Source organism: Malaclemys terrapin, chromosome 2, assembly GCF_027887155.1.
Source record: "Malaclemys terrapin pileata isolate rMalTer1 chromosome 2, rMalTer1.hap1, whole genome shotgun sequence".
Classification (NCBI taxonomy): domain Eukaryota; kingdom Metazoa; phylum Chordata; order Testudines; family Emydidae; genus Malaclemys; species Malaclemys terrapin.
Genome location: NC_071506.1, coordinates 184,882,886 through 184,901,543, shown reverse-complemented (window position 1 = coordinate 184,901,543; position 18,658 = coordinate 184,882,886). Strand labels below are relative to the sequence as shown.

General features: G+C 43.3%; 1 protein-coding gene across 7 annotated transcripts in view; it reads left to right on the top strand.

Moving 5' to 3' along the window:
• Nucleotides 1–18,450, top strand: part of VWC2 (von Willebrand factor C domain containing 2) — a 115,428-nt gene extending 96,978 nt beyond the window's left edge. For 3 of the 7 annotated variants that reach the window (XM_054017170.1, XM_054017168.1, XM_054017169.1), the window contains exon 4: nt 13,272–13,800. In XM_054017170.1, coding sequence (XP_053873145.1) covers nt 13,272–13,663 — 392 coding nt within the window. In that variant the 3' untranslated portion in view covers nt 13,664–13,800. Of the gene's footprint in view, nt 1–13,271; nt 13,801–16,676; nt 17,144–17,909 lie in introns of those variants that run through there. The other 4 variants (XR_008443738.1, XR_008443739.1, XM_054017171.1 and 1 more) reach the window with 4 other exon arrangements.
• The last annotated feature ends 208 nt before the right edge of the window (nt 18,451–18,658 follow it).

Here is an 18,658-nt window from a genome sequence, read left to right as displayed (position 1 = left end):
ACAGAGGATCGAGGTCTGACCTACTCTGCAGGTAATCAGACAAGCTCTGGAATAGGTCCATTCAGCATCAGATTACCCTCTCTGCAGTGAACCTACCAGGTGTAACTAATTCCCTCAACCTCAGCAGGCATTTTCATGAGGCTTACAAGTGGGAGCCCCACTTATCAGTGGTCCACTGGATTTTTAGTCAGTGGGGATTCCCATCATGGCGCCCTAGGGAAATAGACAGGCCTATTGTTCTCGGACTGCCAAAGGGCACAACTTCAGAGGGGATGCCTTCATAAAGCAGTAGTTGGATCTGTTGATGTCTGGCTTCCCTCCCATGCCCCTCCTACCTTCTATTCCCCTAAAAGATCAAGTTGGATACAGCAATGGTGATCGTAACAGTACTACGGTGGCCATGATCATTCTTGTTCACCACTCGCTGCAGATGGACTCTCACCTGTGCATTCACCTATTGCTGTATCCAGCCTGTTGTCACAGAATTGAGGCAGGTCCAACCATCCCAACCCAGCATTGCTCCAGCTGATAGCCCGGTTTTTGGAATGGGCAACTGACTTAGAGAGATCTTGCTTGGAGGAGGTCCAATCCATCCTTCTCAATAGCAGGAAACCCTCTACTAGAAAGTGTTATGCTGCCAAATGGAAGCAGTGCTCCCTGAGGTGCTAGAAGCATTATTTGGTTCTGGAGGAGTCAGGGATGCCTCTTATCCTGGACTATCTCCTCTCACAGAAGTCATAAGGCCTGTCAGTTCACTTATGGGTACATTTAGAAGCTATTAATGTCTTTCATCCTCCTGTGAAGAGCTACTTGGTTTTTACCCACCTCAAAACAGTAAACCTGCCTGGGATCTGAATCTGGCCTTCTACTTGGATCTGAGGTTATGAGTCTCTCTTACGAAAAGGCAATATCTTCCCAAAGACTCTCAAAATGTATTTCCCACTGGATCCTCCTCTGTTATGAGCTTGTGGAAGTCCCTCCTCCTCAATCTACCAGAGCTCAAGCTGCCTCAGTGGCTTCCCTGCCAGGAATCCTACCGTCAGAGATCAGTAGAGCAGGAACCTGGGCTCCATTCAAAAGTTTACCAGCCACTGTGCCCTGCTTCAGGCTTCTGCTAAGGATGTTTCCTTTGGCTCAACAATCCTCTAAACTGGTACAGAGCAGTTCCTCACATCTGCCTGCTTGGGAGTCACCCACAGGTACCAGCACTTGAAGAAAAAAAGGAAGGTTACTTATCTTACAGTAACCAGAGTCCTTCAAGGTGTGTGGTTCTTATGGGTATTTATGATCTGTCTTCCTTTTCCTACTCTCACCTCAGCTTTAGATTTGCAGTAGAGTAGAAACTGAGGAGGCGGTCAGTCTGCGTTGCCCCTTACCTCCTCGGCAGTGAGTATGAGGAGATGAAGGGCACAGGCACGCACCAACAGACACTGCTATTGAAGAATGGAGCACAAAGCACATGCACACCCACAGTGAATACCCATATTGAGTACACATCTCAAAGAACTCAGTTACTATAAGGCAAGTCACCTTCCTTCCTTCTACTGACAATTATCTCGTTAGCCTCTCTGGTGTTAATGGGTATAGATGACTTCAGATGCAAATAAGCAGGGCCTGGCTCATGAGTGTTTTGAACCTGTGGCATCCAACATGAATTTATAGTTTATAAAAGCACCACCACCTCTCACTCCATAAACACCAAGCTGATGTCTGCTGAGTTCTAAGGAAGCACAAATACAGAATGTGTAAGCTGCTTGTGAGTTTCTAAGGACAACCAGAAATACACACAGTTCCAAAAGGTGTTCACCTCATCTCTAATTGGTACAGTTCCACAGATTCTGCAGGGGATTCACTCTTATACATCTTATCATTTTTGAAAATAATTTTAGGTTAAGTATCTCACTTCCACCATCTTTACTAGTTCTTCTGATCAAGAAGCTTGTTTCATGTGCCTATTTTTGAGACTCAAGTCTATGTATTTAATTTGGCCCTTTGTATGCTCTGATGCTTTGTTTGACTTACATTTGATAATACAGTGTTCTTTCTACTTTAGCTCAATCAGTTTATTTTCTCTGGTTTACTGGTTTTCTTTCGTTGACTAAAAAGATTTTTAAAATCCAGTCCTCTCAAATAGCACACCTTACACATTTTCATGTGTAAGAGAAATGTTGTTACAAATACTGTGTTCCTGATTCCCTATTACCTTGCATCTTGTACAGTCATTTACACCTCTGAAAAATTAATATAAAACAGTATAGTTCTGAATGGCTAGCATTTTACACTGTATTTGCACAGGCGTAAATGCTGCCACTAGGAGCAAGGCAGTGAAAAATCAGGTTCTACTCTCATGTAGAAAAGTGCAGAATGCTTTTACTGGGTAAGGTGGCTTTGTTTTGTTGAATTTCTGCACTTAAGTGGACGTCATGCATGGGACCAGAGCCAGACAGGAGGATCCATTAATAGCTCTGTCAGATGAAATATGCAGATTAAGTATAAAATAAAAAAAAAATCGAAGTTTGTAAGTCTCACTAACCTGAAAGGGAACTTAAAAGGCAGCTTTAAATGGAGATTTACCCTAGTTGTTGAAAAAATATATGCAGACCACAGCAAAAGCAATCTTGGTAGCACTTGTTACTATATATGTTTTGTACAGCAATGACCCAAAGAACACTTCCAACCCTCTTCACTGCACAAGTACTTAGTTCAGCTTTCTTCGGTCTCTCTACAGATGCTTTTCCACCCGTGTTCCTACATTTTGGCATGTTTAACAGTTTTTACTATACCAGTTTCTCTTTCAGTCGGTATCAGTTTTCTATGCATATAACAGGAAAAATGACCCTAGAAAAGTATTCTTGGTTTTCTTCTGCAATGCATTAAGATTCTATTGAGTATGAACAAAACAGTTTTCATGAACAACAGCACAATGTGCAATCCACCTTTTTCTATAGAAGCCAGACAAAATTACAAACAGATGGGAGCTTTTTTCTTTGAACATACACATTCACTACCGCTCTAAAAAGATGTCTTGATGGTTTAGGACTTTAATATGCAAAGTGAAGGCATTGATTAAACCATGTAAAGCACCCATTGTTAGGACCTAAAAACTTCCAAACTGTTCTTAAAAATTGAAATTCGACTCTTTATAACTAAAAACACTCCTTTAGTCTGGTACAGTGGTATCAAAAGATATACCTATCTATCGAGAGAGATAGGATAGTAAGAGGCAAAACTGGATTGAGAGTAGTCAATAATGTGGCAGTGACAGAGGTGATGAATTTATTTTTGTAGAAGAATGCAAGTCAGCTGTTCTAGTCTCAAACTACCTCTGCTAGTTCATCTAACTGCTTTCTCCACTTTTCAGAGAAACATTAGTGTGAAAGATATGTTATATCTACACACGTGATGGGGAAACAGTCAAATCAGGAAGATACAGACTCTTTAGATGAGATCAGATAGTGGAAGGGGATGAAGCAGATAGGGATACCAACTTTTAAGAAAGTAGGGATTGGATTTGGGGAGAGGCGGGGAATAGCCTGCAGTTTGGTCTAGTCTGGGTCTTTGTTAAATGGGGCACTTCCTTTTTCATTTTTTCTCTCCACGCTGTTACGTTTTTTTTAAAAATACATAGAATTGTTCAGCAGGCACAGTAGGGTCTTGAGTGTAATGTTGAAGGGAACCTTTTTAACTACAGCACTGGGAGCCAGTCTTAATAATCTGAAATTTGTGGTCTGGCCCTTAGCTTGCCTAACCCTAAGTACAACTTCTATGAAAGTTCTTTTTAACGGGAAAGACCCTGATGAATTTGCTGAAACAAAGTATGTGAAAAAGTCAGGTGAAACTGATTGTTCTGTAACTTAGTTTTATCTATGACAGATCATTGCCTTCAGGACAAATAGGTTTAAATTTATCTGTCCATTTAAATAGGTGGAGAAAAGCAAAGCTAACTGGCTTTTTTAAATATAATTGGTAAAGTGCTTGGGTACCACAGTGATGAGTGTAGTATATAAATATCTAGACAGATGTGCTATATGATGCCTGAGCAGTCACATGCCTATTACAGATTAGAAGGACAATTACTAAGTAGTGTAGACGGCTAAGACCAAAGGACAGAGCAGTTTTACATCAAAGTATTATTACTGAGGGTGGCATGTAGTTCTAAGGGGCTACGTTTTGCTCTAACTTGTACTTCATGCATTGAAGAGGTTATTTGCCCATCATTTGGCCTAATATATTACGGAATAGTTGAATACAATGTGACTAAGTTACTGTATCTGTCTGAATAGGTGAGTGCATATGCAAAAGCAAAGTCACTCTGCAAAGGAGTTAAACACAGTTAATACTGTAAAGCATAAATGTTTTGATGGAAGGGGAGGAGCAGCGGCTTGAAAGATTCTCTTAAAAGGTTGTCAAGGTTACAAGGAATACTGCACCTGTAGGTGAGTGGCTTGGACACTTTCTGTTGATAATTGGTACCAGGATGTTTTCTTCTGGGATAACAAAATTTGCATTTTAATTAAATCCTGTTGTATTTATCAACATTAGAGCATATAACATCATAATGGTATCATTCAAAGTATCAATTAGAAACCTCAAAATATTGTACAAGAAAAAAAACATACTTTAGGATATAAGAAGCCATCTCAACCTATATAGTCCTAATTAATACCTACCTATGTGTTTACTTAATTGGGCTGAAACACAACATTTCAACGTGATCAAGAAATTTAGGATTTCTTACTTAGCTGTCCAAGAACTTGATTCTGGTCTCACACTGGCTTTACACTGATGTAACTGCATAGTTTTCATGGAAGTTATTTTTGATTTATTCCATTGTTACAACAGAATCAGACCACTAGACCTCTGAAAGAAATCTCCCTATTGACATGAGTGCAGTTTTGCTTAAGTAAAGAATGCAGGATCAAGCATATACTTTTGGGAAACAAATTGAAGAATTTCAAACTACTTCTTGGATTGGGCACGTTGCGACTATCCTATAAGAGATGAGGCTACATCGTCAGCTGGTGTAAATAGGTGCAGCTCCATTGATTTCATGGGAGCTACACCAGCTTACACCAGCTGGTGACCTAGATCATGGTATTTGTCTCATTAGTATCTCCTCAAACAAACTCTAGTGGCTGTTGCTACGTTAAATTGTACAGATGTTAAAGTTAGAATGCTAGTATTAAAAAGAACAAGCTTAGAAACTACAAAGCAAGGCAGGTAGCATGCTTTATTGGTCAAGGAGAAGAGATTTGTTTTTCATTACGCTACTGGCAAACAGAGAGAAGCAACATTCCAGATCACCATAAAATTGTAATCCGCAAGTACACCTCTACCCCAATATAATGCGGTAAAGCAGTGCTCCGGGGAAGGGGGGGCGCTGCACACTCTGGCGGATCAAAGCAAGTTCAATATAACACAGTAAGATTTTTTTGGCTCCGGAGGACAGCGTTATATCGGGGTAGAGATGTATTTGGATAGTTTAGGTTGTAAAATAGTTGCTGCTCTACCCTCACATAGTTATTTTTTAATTCAAATGCTTTGAGTGATAAATCAGTAACAATTTTTTAAACCTTGGTTTGTCTTCAAGTGTCCAGCTATGCCAGGCCATCTGTCTTATTCAATAATAAATTAAAAATTTGCAGTTTGCGAACGCCAGAGCTTTGCTTAAACCCCTTTAACTTCCCTGGGGTGAGCTATGGGAGAGAGGCTAACTTCTCCTCCCCAGCTGCTCGGGCAGGGAATTGGGGAAAAGTTTTGATGGTTAGTGAGTAAATAACAAGATTGATTTACTATTAATTATCCATTATATTTTAATCAGGAATTCCCCTCTCATCACTTGGGGGGATGTAGAGAAGATGATGTCCAGTTAGATCAGTGTTTCTCAAATGCGGCCACCGTTGCCGCATGCAGCCACAACGGGCTTTTTCTGTGGCCACGACAGCCTGCTGGGAGGTGATGGGGGGAGAGGGGAGCAAGAGGTAGGACACAACTCTGCAAGATGAGTTCTTGACCTACATTGGAGGGACAAGGGGGTTTGGGCAGCAGGCTCCAGCGGCAGGACTTCAGGAACCTGGCTGTAAGGCCCAGGCTCCAAATGCAGGGCATCAGCCTCTGGCCTCTGGTTCCAGCTGCATGGCAGCAGGTGCTAGCTCCCGGCTCCAGTCCCGGGCTCCAGCCATAGGCGCCAATTCTCAGTGGGCTCCAGCTGTGGGGCTTTGGGTGCCAACCCGTGGCTCTGGCCGCAGGGTAGCAGGCGATGACTCCCGGCTCCAGTCACAGAGCTTCAGTTGACCTCTAGGCCCCAGTTCCGGCCATGCAGTAGCGGGCACTGGCACCGGGCTCCAGCCACAAAGCCCTAGCCCCTGGTGCTGATCCCCTGACCCAGCTGCATGACAGCAGGTGCTGACCCACAGCTATGTTCCCAGTTCCGGTCACATGGTGGTGGGAAATGGCCCTGGGTGCCAACCCCTGGCCCTGGGTGCGTAGCAGTGGGCGCTGACTCCTGACTCCAGCCACACACTCCTGGGCTCCATCATCCAGCTCCAGGCTCTAGCCGTGTGGTGGCAGGCACTAGCCCTGGGTGCTGACCCACAGCTCTGGCTGCGGGCTCCGATCCTTAGCTCCAGCCATGCAGTTTCTGTCCCCAGGCCCTGGCTCTGACCACACAACAGTGGGGCTCATCACCTACTCCCATCGCCCCCACTCCCGCCTCCCACAGCGCCGTATCCATACCCCCTCCCCATTCAGGGTTTAATGGGTCCTGGGGCTTGCTGAGAAAAGTGATATTAACAAACATGCAAGTATCACTTTTCACAGCAGACTTACTAGCTATCTGTGAAAAGTGATACTTGTACTTTTGTCAATATAACTTATCACTTTTCATAGCCTCCCAGGTAACTACTAAGTGTGCTGTGATATTAAGAGATATACAAAATCACTTTTCAAAGCAAGCCCCAGGACCCATTAAGCCCTGGATTGGATGGGCCAAAGAGGGAGGCAGCATTATTTTTGTTGTTCAATTTGTCAAAAACCCTACAAATCTACATTACAATGATTTGGATGTGAATCTGTGCATACTTGTTTTTCCTAATGTTAACTAAATATTTTAGGGAAAAAGTGTCAGTGCGGCTATCACGGGGAGTTTGTGGTTGCACTCTGAAGCCACCAAAAATTTTGTTGCGAGAACCCCTGAGCTGGTTTAAATCATACCAAATGTTTTATATGTTTCTAATAAGATTGAAAAATATCTTTACAATATAAATATTTCCTCTTTCTTGTTGAGTCAGGAGTGTCTAGTGCAGCAGTCCCTAAGCATAAAATATCTTCTTGCATATCTGTCTGTAGGGAGTCTCTCATCTCTGGCAGAACAAACATATTAAATGTGCACCTTAATTTTCATCAGAAAGTCTCCAGATTTATTTTTGCAAATGGTCCAGAAGACACACAGAAAAGGGGGGCAGGGGGGAAAGTACAGCTTTCTGGGGAGCATCTTACTAAATTCACAATAGTGTAGATATTAAACAGGAGATGCAATCACATACATATTTAGCAATTCACACCTTCAAAGTGTTGTTCAAACGTTGTTATACTGCCACTACTCTTGTAAGGGAGGTGTTATCCCCATTTTGCAGGAGGGGGACATTGAGGCAAAGGTCACACAGCAAATTGGTAGCACATATAGTTCACCTGATCACTCTGGCTAGCATGTCAAACTTAAGTCAAGCTATGGCTTTTGATACTAAAGCATAAAAGTTGAAGAAGAATTGTAGAATACATCTACATATCAACATGTAGAATACACTGATGTCTGTGTGCACATAAATTCCCAGTGTTTTGTTTGATGTAGCCTCTTGTTTGGTGTAACATTTTTACATCATAACCAGACGAAGTTTCATTTATTGTTTTAGCATGGTGGTTGATGTTATGGAAACCTCCCTGAGCAAAGCTTTCTGTATCAAAGAGGGAGAATAGCTTAAGACCACTTGAAGTAAACAAGGAACTTTGGTATACCAATCTAATTAACATGAAAGGTGCTCAAATGCTTCAGTGAGGGAAGAAAATACAAAACCCTAAAATAGATAATTTTCATGTGGCTGTTCCGAATGACCACTAACTACAAGGGAAATTAAGAAAACATCTTCATTGTTAATATCTTGCTGTCTCACCATTATTTTGTGATAGGCCTACCCTTCTTAAGTAGATGACTGACACTCGACTTACCACTATAAACAGCCTCTCCAAACTGAAGTAGTGTAACAATCTGTGATACCGTTACTCATGTTAAATAATGCACTGGTTTCAATGGCACTACTCATAGCATAAGATGCATTACAATTTGACCCTTAGTGAATTTAATTAATTGGGCTATTTTATTTCATTTCTTGTTGCTCGTCACAACAGAGTATAACATTTACTCTCTCAGAACAAAAGTCATTCCTGTAATTTCAGCACCACTTATGTCCCTCTTACACTTCAGTGCTTAAGTGGATTTTAAGTAGGCTATAGGTCTTGTGCAGATTCCCTGTACAGCAGTGAATTTCACCCTTAATAATTTAGCATTTGTTGCATATCGTTTACAGTGAAGGGCTCTATAGGATGATACCCAGGCATCTTTATCTCCCACTGAAGAGAAACAACTGCTGTGTTCTACCCCAGAAGTATAGGTACAATAATAACTGTATCTAACTGAAAGTTTAGGCAATCAGAAAGTGTTATCACTTGTAATATTACCAGGATACCAGAGTTGACAGATATATTGGTAGGAAAAAATCCAAAATCTTTAAAAAAAAAATAAAAATAAAGCACCCACAAGTCGTTTTTAATCAAATGTGAAAGATAGCGTATCTCCCAAAGGACTGTGTTTGGGGCATTAGTTCAGTAGTGACTTATAAGGAAGAATATCACTTCCTGCAGTAGCTGAAGTCTCCCATTCAAGTACTGATCCAGCCAAGTAATGCTTAGCTTGTGAAAACTGAAAGGGTCAGAGAACAAAGTGGTACCACCATAAAATTAGATACTTTAAATGCAGTATGCCGATTTTAAACTTGGTGAGCAATGGCAATTGTATTATGTGCAAAACTTTGAGCAAGAATCCAAAAACAAAGCCTAACATTTTAGTTGTCTGAGTTGTGGTCAGTCATTAAATAAACAAAGAATAAAATTATGCAAGTTCATCTTCATTTAAAAAGTACAATTGAGTTTTGGAAGTTCTATTAGACCACAGAAGAGTTGCCCCTGTAGCAGATACCTAAGGGTCTAATCCAGTGTCCATTGGAACTCATTAATTTCATTACGCACTAGCTCAGCCTACAGGTGTGGTATATCTGGTATACATACCCTGAACAAAATGATACTCTTTTATCCCAAGAGAGTAGAAACAAAACTTGAACACCTTAATGGGGCTAAGTCGGGAGGACCGGACGATCTTCATCCGAGAATATTGAAGGAATTGGCGCGGGAAATAGCAGGCCCATTAGCGATAATATTTAATGAATCTGTAAACTCGGGGGTGGTCCCGTTAGACTGGAGAATAGCTAATGTGGTTCCTATTTTCAAGAAAGGGAAAAAAAGTGATCCGGGTAACTACAGGCCTGTTAGTTTAACATCTGTAGTGTGCAAGGTGTTGGAGAAAATTCTGAAAGAGAAACTAGTTGAGGACCTGGAGGTTAGTGGCAATTGCGATAAATTACAACATGGTTTTACGAAGGGCAGATCGTGCCAAACGAATCTGATCTCCTTCTTTGAAAGAGTAACGGATTTATTAGGTAAGGGAAATGCGGTGGACCTAATATACCTGGATTTCAGTAAAGCGTTTGATACTGTACCCCATGAGGAATTATTGGTTAAACTGAAAAACATGGGGATCGATATGAAAATCCAGAGGTGGATAAGGAATTGGTTAATGGGGAGAATGCAGCGGGTCGTATTAAAGGGTGAACTGTCAGGTTGGAGGGAGGTTACTAGTGGAGTGCCTCAAGGTTCGGTTTTGGGACCCATTTTATTTAATCTATTTATAACTGACCTCGGAACCGATTGCAGGAGTGGGCTGATAAAGTTTGCGGATGATACGAAGGTGGGAGGCATTGTAAATTCGGAGGAGGACAGGGATATCCTGCAGGGAGACTTGAATGAGCTTGTGAATTGGAGTATAAGAAATAGGATGAAATTTAATAGTGAAAAGTGCAAGGTGATGCATTTGGGGATGACTAATAACAATTTTAGATACAAGATGGGGACGCATTGGTTAGAAGTAACGGAAGAGGAGAAGGACCTAGGGGTCCTTGTAGACCGCAGGATGACTATGAGTCGACAATGTGACGTGGCGGTGAAAAAAGCCAATGCTGTCTTGGGATGCATTAGGCGAGGTATATCTAGTAGGGATAAGGAGGTCCTGCTTCCGTTGTACAAGGCGCTGGTGAGACCTCATTTGGAGTACTGTGTGCAGTTCTGGTCTCCCATGTTTAAAAAAGATGAACTCAAACTGGAACGGGTGCAGAGAAGGGCCACTAGGATGATCAGAGGAATGGAAAACCTGTCGTATGAAAGGAGACTAGAGGAGCTTGGGTTGTTTAGTCTGACAAAGCGAAGGCTGAGGGGGGATATGATTGCTATCTTTAAATATATTAGAGGGATTAATACAAGGGAGGGAGAAGAATTATTCCAGCTTAGTACTAATGTGGACACGAGAACGAATGGATATAAACTGGCCGTGGGGAAGTTCAGGCTTGAAATTAGACGTAGGTTTCTGACCGTCAGAGGGGTGAAATATTGGAACGGCCTTCCGAGGGAAACGGTGGGGGCGACGGACCTGTCTGGTTTTAAGATTAAGTTAGATAAGTTTATGGAGGGAATGGTTTAGTGGTAAAACATAGTAGTCAAGGAAAACCAAGAAATGGTAGGTAAATAGTATAATGGCTAACAGGGGTCAGGCTGGAGACTCTTGCCTATATGCTCGGGGTCTTACTGATCGCCATATTTGGGGTCGGGAAGGAATTTTCCTCCAGGGCAGATTGGCTGAGCCTCTGGAGGTTTTTCGCCTTCCTCCGCAGCATGGGGCAGGGATCTCTAGCAGGAGGGTCTCTGCCGATTGAAGTCACTAAAAACAGGATTGGGGACTTCAACAGCAGAGTCCAGGGAAGGGGTAGGGACGGTTTTATGGCCTGCAGCATGCAGGGGGTCAGACCAGATGATCATAATGGTCCCTTCTGACCTCAAAGTCTATGAGTCTATGAGTGTTATTCAAATTAACATATGGATCATTCCATTTGTCCTCCACAAATAGTTGGCTTCTACTTTTTGTTTGCAAAGAAAACTCAAAAACAGTGTTTTATAAGGGGTAGTGCACCAGCCTGAAGAGACTATTGTTATGCAGTACTCCTGCCTTGTAGGTGGAAACAAACATGTTTCTGTGAACTCTAAGGCCTGGTCTACACTACGAGTTTAGGTCGACTTTAGCAGCGTTAAATCGAATTAAGCCTGGACACGTTCACACGACGAAGCCCTTTCTTTCGACTTAAAGGGCCCTTTAAACCGGTTTCTTTACTCCACCTCCGACGAGGGGATTAGCGATAAAATCAGAATTGGGGTAGTGTGGATGGAATTCGATGTTATTGGGCTCTGGGAGCTATCCCAGAGTGCTTCATTGTGACCACTCTGGACAGCACTCTCAACTCAGATGCACTGACCAGGTAGACAGGAAAAGCCCCGCGAACGTTTGAATTTCATTTCCTGTTTGCCCAGCATGGAGAGCACAGGTGACCACACAGAGCTCATCAGCACAGGTAACCGTGATGGAGTCCTAGGATTGCAAAAGAGCTCCATCACAGACCGAACGGGAGGTACGGGATCTGCTCGCCATATGGGGAGATGAATCAGTGCTAGCTGAACTCCGTAGCAGTAAACGAAATGGCTAAATATTAGAAAAGGTCTCCAAGGCCATGAAGGACAGAGGCCATAACAGGGACGCACAGCAGTGCCGCGTGAAAATTAAGGAGCTAAGGCAAGCCTACCACAAAGCCAAACAGGCAAACGGAAGGTCCGGGGCAGAGCCGCAAACATGCCGCTTCTTCGCGGAGCTGCATGCCATGCTAGGGGGTGCAGCCACCACTACCCCAACCGTCTGCTATGACTCCGTCACTGGAGAAACACACAGGGAAGCGGGTTCGGGGTACAAGGAAGATGAGGATGAAGACAATGTAGATAGCTCACAGCAGAAAGGAAGCGGAGAAACCAGTTTCCCCAACAGCCAGGATATGTTTATCACCCTGGACCTGGAGCCAGTTAACCCCCGAACTCACCCAAGGCGTGCTCCCAGACCCTGAGGGCACACAGGGGACCTCTGGTGAGTGTACCTTTGTAAATATTACACATGGTTTAAAAGCAAGCGTGTTTAATGATTAATGATTAATTTGCCCTGGCAATCGCGGCCAGTACAGCTACAGGAAAAGTCTGTTAACGTGTATGGGGATGGAGTGGAAATCCTCCAGGGACATCTCCAGAAAGCTCTCCTTCATGTACTTCCAAAGCCTTTGCAAAAGGTTTCTGGGGAGGGCTGCCTTATCCCATCCGCCATGGTAGGACACTTTACCACGCCAGGCCAATAGCACGTAGTCTGGAATCATTGCATAACAAAGCATGGCAGCGTATGGTCCCAGTATTTGCTGGCATGCAGACAACATCCATTCCTTATCGCTCTTTGTTATCCTCAGGAGGGTGATATGATTCACCTGGTTGAAATGGGGTGATTTTATTAAGGGGACATTCAGAGGTGCCCCTTCCTGCTCTGCTGAACAGAAATGTTCCCCGCTGTTAGCCACGCGGTGGTGGGGAGGGGTGAAGTGATCATCCCCGATAATTGGGTGTGGGAGGGGGAGGAGGGGTTAGTTGGGTTTGTGCTGCATGTTAACCTGGAAACCGCAGCCCCTCCTTTTACATTGCAAACCCATTTTAAATGGCCAACGCAACAGGTGCTTCATATGGAAAATGAGGGCGCTACTGTTTGAAACCATTCCCACATGTTATGAAGGTTGAAAAAGCCAAAAGACTGTGGTTTACCATGGCTGCCTGCAAGCCGAAATCTGTTGCCTGGCACTGCGTGAGTGATCTCTCATACCAAACCAGCAGGCCCTCAATATAAGAGGAAAAATGCGACCTTGTAACAAAAGCACATGTGCTGTGTAATGTGAACAGCAAAATTTAACGTGGAAGAGTGTACCCATTGTTCTCTAAAATTTGTTTTTTTTAACCACCTCTCCCTTCTCCTCCACCAGCTGCAAATGTATATCCTTCACAGAAGCTAGTGAAGATTAGAAGGAGAAAACGGCGGACTCGGGATGATATGTTCACGGAGCTCCAAATGTCCTCCCACGCTGAAAGAGCACAGCAGAATGCGTGGAGGCAGTCAATGTCAGACTACAGAAAAGCACAGTATGAACGAGAGGAGATGTGGTGGGCTGAATCGCGGGATGAACAGAGCAAGTGGCGGGCTGAAGATGATAGGTGGCGTCAGCTTGCAGACAGAAGGCAAGAGTCGATGCTCCGGCTGCTGGAGCATCAAACTGATATGCTCCAGCGTATGGTTGAGCTGCAGGAAAGGCAGCAGGAGCAGAGACCGACGCTACAGCCCCTGTGTAACCAACAGCCCTCCTCCCAAGTTCTCTAGCCTCCTCACCCAGACGCCCAAGAACACGGTGCGGGGGCCTCCAGCCACCCAGTCACTCCACCCCAGATGATTGCCCAAGCATCAGAAGGCTGGCCTTCAATAAGAGTTAAAGTTTTAAACTGCAGTGTGTCCTTTTCCTTCCCTCCTCCCCGAACCATCCCGGGCTACCTTGGCAATTATCCCCCTAGTTGTGTGATGAATTAATAAAGAATGCATGAATATGAAGTAACAATGACTTTATTGCCTCTGCAAGCCGTGCTCGAAGTGGGGAGGGGAGGGTGGGGTGGTTGGTTTACAGGGAAGTAGAGTGAACCGGGTGGGGGGGAGAAACAAACAGAAGTTTCACACCGTAGCCTGGCCAGTCACAAAACTCGTTTTCAAAGCTTCTCTGATGCGCACCGCGCCCTGCTGTGCTCTTCTAACCACCCTGGTGTCTGGCTGCACGTAATCAGCGGCCAGGCGATGCGCCTCAACCTCCCACCCCGCCATAAATGTCTCCCCCTTACTCTCACAGATATTGTGGAGCGCACAGCAAGCAGCAATAACAATGGGGATATTCTTTTCGCTGAGGTCTGAGCGAGTCAGTAAGCTGCGCCAGCGTGCTTTTAAACGTCCAAATGCACATTCCACCACCATTCGGCACTTGCTCAGCCTGTAGTTGAACAGCTCCTGACTACTGTCCAGGCTGCCTGTGTACGGCTTCATGAGCCATGGCATTAAGGGGTAGGCTGGGTCCCCAAGTATCACGATAGGCATTTCAGCATCCCCAACGGTTATTTTCTGGTCCGGGAAGAAAGTCCCTTCCTCCAGCTTTCGAAACAGACCACAGTGCCTGAAGACGTGAGCATCATGTACCTTTCCCCACCATCCCTCGTTGATGTTGGTGAAACGTCCCTTGTGATCCACCACGACTTGCAGCAGCATTGAAAAGTACCCCTTGCAGTTTATGTATTCGGTGGCTTGGTGCTCCGGTGCCAAGATAGGGATATGGGTTCAGTCTATCGCCCCACCAAGTTTCGCAGCCACTGGGAATCGTCCCACACCTGCAACACGATGCGGTCCCACCAGTCTGTTCTTGTTTCCTGGGCCCAGAATCGGCATTCCACGGCATGAACCTGCCCCACTAACACCATGATTTGCACACTGTTGGGACCTGTGCCTTGTGAGAGGTCTATGTCCATGTCAATTTCCTCATCACTCTCGTCGCCGCGCTGCAATCGCCTCCTTGGCTGGTCCTGGTTTTGCTTTGGCATGTCCTGGCTCTGAATATACTCCAGGACAATGTGGTGTTCATAGTGCTCATAATTGCCGCAGTGATCTGAGCGGGCTCCATGATCCCAGTGCTATGGCATCTGGACTGAAAAAAGGCGCGAAACTAGTATCTGACGGACGGAGGGAGGGGCGAGTGATGACATGGCGTACAGGTACAGGGAATTAAAATCAACAAAGGTGGCTGTGCATCGGGGAGAAACACAAACAACTGTCACACAGAATGGCCCCCCCCAAAGATTGAACTCAAAACCCTGGGTTTAGCAGGCCGTTGATTTCACGGAGGGAGGGGAAAGCAAATGAATACAGAACAAATCTATTTTTTATATCTTAAGGTGGCAGATGACGGTGCAGCATGACTGATAGCCCTCGGCATCTTCTGGGTGCTTGGCACAAAATACTGGGCGCTTGGCAGAAAATAGTATACTACGACTGATAGCCATCATCGTTGAGACAGTTCAATAGGACTGAGCATGTCTGCCCAGGTGCCCCTGAGTGACAGCCACTGCAGTACAACGACGACAGATACCAATCGTAATATACCATCTTCTACCAAAAGGCAAGGGGCTGCGGTTGTGTGCAATGCAGCCCCACGTCTGCCAGCACCAAGATCGCCGATGAAGGCTACCAGTCATACTGCACCGTCTACTGCCAAAAGGCAATTAGCTGCTGCTGTGTAGCAATGCAGTACCACGTCTGCCAGCACCCAGAGGACATATGGTGACGGTGAGCTGAGCTGAGCGGGCTCCATGCTTGGCGTGGTATGTTGTCTGCACAGGTAACCCAGGTAAAAAGGCGCGAATTGATTGTCTGCCGTTGCTCTGACAGAGGGGGAGGTGCCTGACGACACGTACCCAGAACCCCCTGTGACACTGTTTTGCATCATTCAGGCATTGGGATCTCAACCCAGAATTCCAATGGGTGGTGGAGACTGCGGGAACTGTGGGATAGCTACCCACAGTGCAACGCTCCGGAAGTCGACGCTAGCCTCGGTACTGTGGACACGGTCCGCCGACTTAATGCACTTAGGGCATTTTATGTGGGGACACACACAGTCGGCTGTATACAACCGATTTCTATAAAACCGGCTTCTATAAATTCGACCTAATTTTGTAGTGTAGACATACCCTAAAAAAGGGTGCTTTGCTTATTGCTGGTTAATGTAGCAATATATAGAGTGCATAGGGGGCGGTACAGATTTAAATTATGCTGTTATAATGGAGACAAGAAATATTTTCTCAGCTAACACAAAATAAAGCTTGGATACTTTACAAATATTATAGTATATTCTAAACATGTTTCCAGTGGAAGAAGCAGTAAAATCTAAAGTAAAATGCTTGATAACCTGTAGCGATGCTATAGTGTTCTACTCTTTCTGGACAATATGGAGTGTTTCTCACATCTGAAATCTGTATTTATCTACAGGAAAAGACTCTGCCCAGATGTCTATCATGGCTGTGTATGATCTCACTACAAAATACTGTACAACTAGCACACCTATACATATTCCTGAATGGAGGGGAAATGTGCATACAAAACCCCAGTACAAACAAAGAATAACTGGTTCTCATTCCCTTTTCTAATTAAATATCCTGTTTTTAAAATCAAAACTAAATGACATTAAAAGTAACATACTTTTTGTTACTAATTTTATACTAGGTCTGCAGTATTAAGGAGCAAAAACTAAATATATTATGCTCCAGTACAGCTTATATATAATTATTATTATTTTTCTTTTTTTTAGGCCCAAACTGCTTTGCCGAAACCACTGTCATTCCAGCTGGCCGAGAGGTGAAGACTGATGAATGCACTATATGTCACTGTACTTACGAAGAAGGCACTTGGAGAATTGAACGACAAGCTATGTGCACTAGACATGAATGCAAACAAATCTAGGGAATCTACAAATCAAAGTACTATGATGTTTTTATAAAATACTTCACTGCGGTGAAAACCCTAGATAAGCCTGGGAAAGATTATTAATTGTAATAAGAATATTTTTGGTGAGGAGAAAAGATCATCATACTGGTATTTTGTTTTTCATAGTAATGTAATACTGCAAGACAAAGAAATACATATATTTAAAAAAAGTTTGGACATAAAAAATCCTGTCTTAATGTTTTATTTTCACGGTGAGTGCACTGAGTACACTCTATCAAATATTCTATGTATTTATATAATCCCATTATGCAGGTTAAAATAAATGTTTTATATAGATACAGATTAAAATATGGTACGGTCGCCTGTCCTATTGTGTACATGCACCATGCCTAAAACATTTCCGTTTTAATTTTATCATGACTTTATTTGTGGTGGGCAACAATAATAGACGTGTGGCCAGAAAATAGCCAGCAAATCAATCACATATTTCAGGTACTTTGAAGTTCTACCTTTTGAAAATATACGGTATAAGCTTTAAAAGAATGTGCTAAATTTATTATATGTGCAAAAGTAGGCCAATTTCTCTTCTCAGTTATTCTGGTGCATCTCCAGTGGGCCTTCACTGGTATAACTGGGAAGAGAATATGAAATTGTGACTTTGATTATAGTAATCGTTTCAGAACTCTAAACGTGGATCCTATAAGGATTAATTTCAGGATGAATTCATTTGTGATGTAAAGCGTCCCATATCTGAAATAATGGCTATAAGTAACAAAACAATGAAACTTGCAACCATTTTACATTTAATGGTTGTGAAAAACAAGTACAACTGACAACAGAGGGTGACAGGGAGTATAACAGGAGAAGCAACTAACAGGTGTAAGATAAAGTAGGTCTCCACTATTTTATTTAAACATGCTCTTGTTTTTCTGCTACTCTCATATATTAGACTTGGGTTGAATCACTACTGAGGCCAAGGTTCAAGAAAGCACTTAAGTATGGACTTAACATATGCTTTGATGAATTAGTGCAATGTTAGTAATGAGTAGTTAACTACATGACACCTGATGCGTAACTTACATTGTTTATCTCTCAGACTTCTATCAGGATTTTAATGGAAGTTTTGCCATTGACTTCAAGGGGCCAGGATTTCACACCAAGTATCGATTTTGCCCACATAGCTACCAATCACCAGACAACTGTTTGTTTCTCAACCAGATCATGGACAAGAAAATGAGGAAACTACAAAGCAGCAAAGACATAAAATGCACAGCAAGCTTAAGTAACCATAACAATTAAAAATCTGAAGAAAAATAGTCCTACAACAAAATGTACCTTCAAGTTCACACATTGTCCGCCTGGATGGACTGAGGCTATCAAGGAAAGTAGGTTTTGGACTGATTATGATTTTTTCAAACGTCTTCTGAATCCATCAACTATCAAAATGATTTTCCTCAAGCCTATGTACATGTATATAAAGTACATCAAAATATTATACTAAAAAGCTATTATCAATAAGCAGCAGAAAGAATGTCCAACACATGTTTCACTCTTAGCATAAAAATATTACTCTGCTAGCGGTAGTAAATGGAAATCACTAATGGGCAGATTGTGAAGAGCATCATCACGTGTGCACCCAATATGCTAAGCACTCTTGCAAATCTGGACATAAAGTGCTTGATCCTGCTACCAATACCAACAATAGTACCTCATTCCCTGAGTAGAAATTACTAGCGCAGTAAGGTCCTACTCAATCTAACTAAAGGTGGCAGAATTTGGCCCTAAATCACAGCCAAATCCTATTCACCTTGCAAAAGTAGTTATGTTACTCAGATGAATAAAGCA